We start from the raw sequence: 1,317 nt of genomic DNA, 5'->3' as shown, positions 1-1,317 counted from the left end.
TGACAGAGTCTGAGGAGATCCGGGTGGTCCTCTTTAATCTCTTTCTCCTGATATACCTGGTTACTATGCTGGGGAATGCAGGGATGATACTGATCATTCACCTGGATCTCCAGCTGCACACTCCCATGTATTTTTTCCTCAGACACCTGTCATTTGTTGATTTCAGTTTCTCAACAGTCATTGTCCCTAAAACTTTAGAGAATTTATTGACTTCCAACAAACATATTTCATTTGTGGGTTGCTTTGGCCAGATGTATTTTTTTATCTTCTTTGTTGCTACTGAATGTTTTCTTCTTGCTTCAATGGCCTATGACCGCTATGTAGCTATCAGCAAACCTCTACAATACCCAGTTATTATGTCCACTGCATTATGCTACTCCTTTGTCACTGCATCCTACATGGTTGGCTTTATTGATTCCACTATCACTGTGCTTGGCATTAGCATCTTGCATTTCTGTAACTCCAATGTAATCCACCACTTTTTCTGTGACACATCCCCAATAATAGCCCTCTCATGCACAGACACAAGTAATGCTGAGATCATAATATTCATTGTTGCTGGTTCCACTTTATTGGTATCTCTCATCATAGTCTCTGTGTCCTATGTACCCATTCTCTCTACTATCCTGAAGATCAATTCCACAGCAGGTAAGCGAAAAGCCTTCTCTACCTGTGCCTCCCACCTCGTGGGAGTCACCATCTTCTATGCTTCCACGATTTTCAGTTATTTAAAGCCTAGTAAGTCCTACACCTTGGGCAAAGACCAAGTGGCCTCTGTTTTTTATACTATTGTCATCCCTATGCTGAATCCACTCATTTATAGTCTTAGGAACAAGGAAGTGAAAAATGCTCTCATTAGACTTATGCAGAAGACAGGGATCAGGAGGAATTTAAGATGAAAGTGATGTTAAATATGTAAAGTCATTGAGTATACCTATCCTGTTTCTCTTTTAAAACAATTTAATCTTTGAATTACTCTCTGTTTCTGTTTTGGATAATAGCTAGATTTTGGCATCTCTAAAAAAGTTTCACTAGTTATTTAATGTATTATACAGAGAAGAAGTATACAGCACAGTGGTTAAGAGTTCTTGCTTCACAATTAGGCATTTCATGTTTTAAATACTAGGTTGGTATCCTATGAACATGACCTTAGTAACTTATTAATACTCTAAATATTTGTTGTTTTGTTAAGTGAGAAAAAGATATATTCCTATCTGTTGTTGTTGTGGTTGTTGATGTTAGGTGTAGCCTAGTAGGTTCCGACCCATAGTGACCCTGTATAGGGTTTGAGGAGTAGCTGGTGTGTTGGAACCACCA

At 38.5% G+C, this 1,317-nt stretch overlaps 1 protein-coding gene across 1 annotated transcript in view; it reads left to right on the top strand.

Moving 5' to 3' along the window:
* LOC102826880 (olfactory receptor 8H1-like) overlaps positions 1-899 on the top strand; it is a 7,436-nt gene extending 6,537 nt beyond the window's left edge. Inside the window, exon 2 of the mRNA XM_006877603.1 lies at positions 7-899. Coding sequence (XP_006877665.1) covers positions 7-899 — 893 coding nt within the window. The remainder of the gene's footprint in view (positions 1-6) is intronic.
* Positions 900-1,317: the final 418 nt, after the last annotated feature.

Source organism: Chrysochloris asiatica, unplaced genomic scaffold, assembly GCF_000296735.1.
Source record: "Chrysochloris asiatica unplaced genomic scaffold, ChrAsi1.0 scaffold00535, whole genome shotgun sequence".
NCBI classification, from domain to species: domain Eukaryota; kingdom Metazoa; phylum Chordata; class Mammalia; order Afrosoricida; family Chrysochloridae; genus Chrysochloris; species Chrysochloris asiatica.
This window is presented reverse-complemented; position numbering and strand designations above follow the sequence as displayed.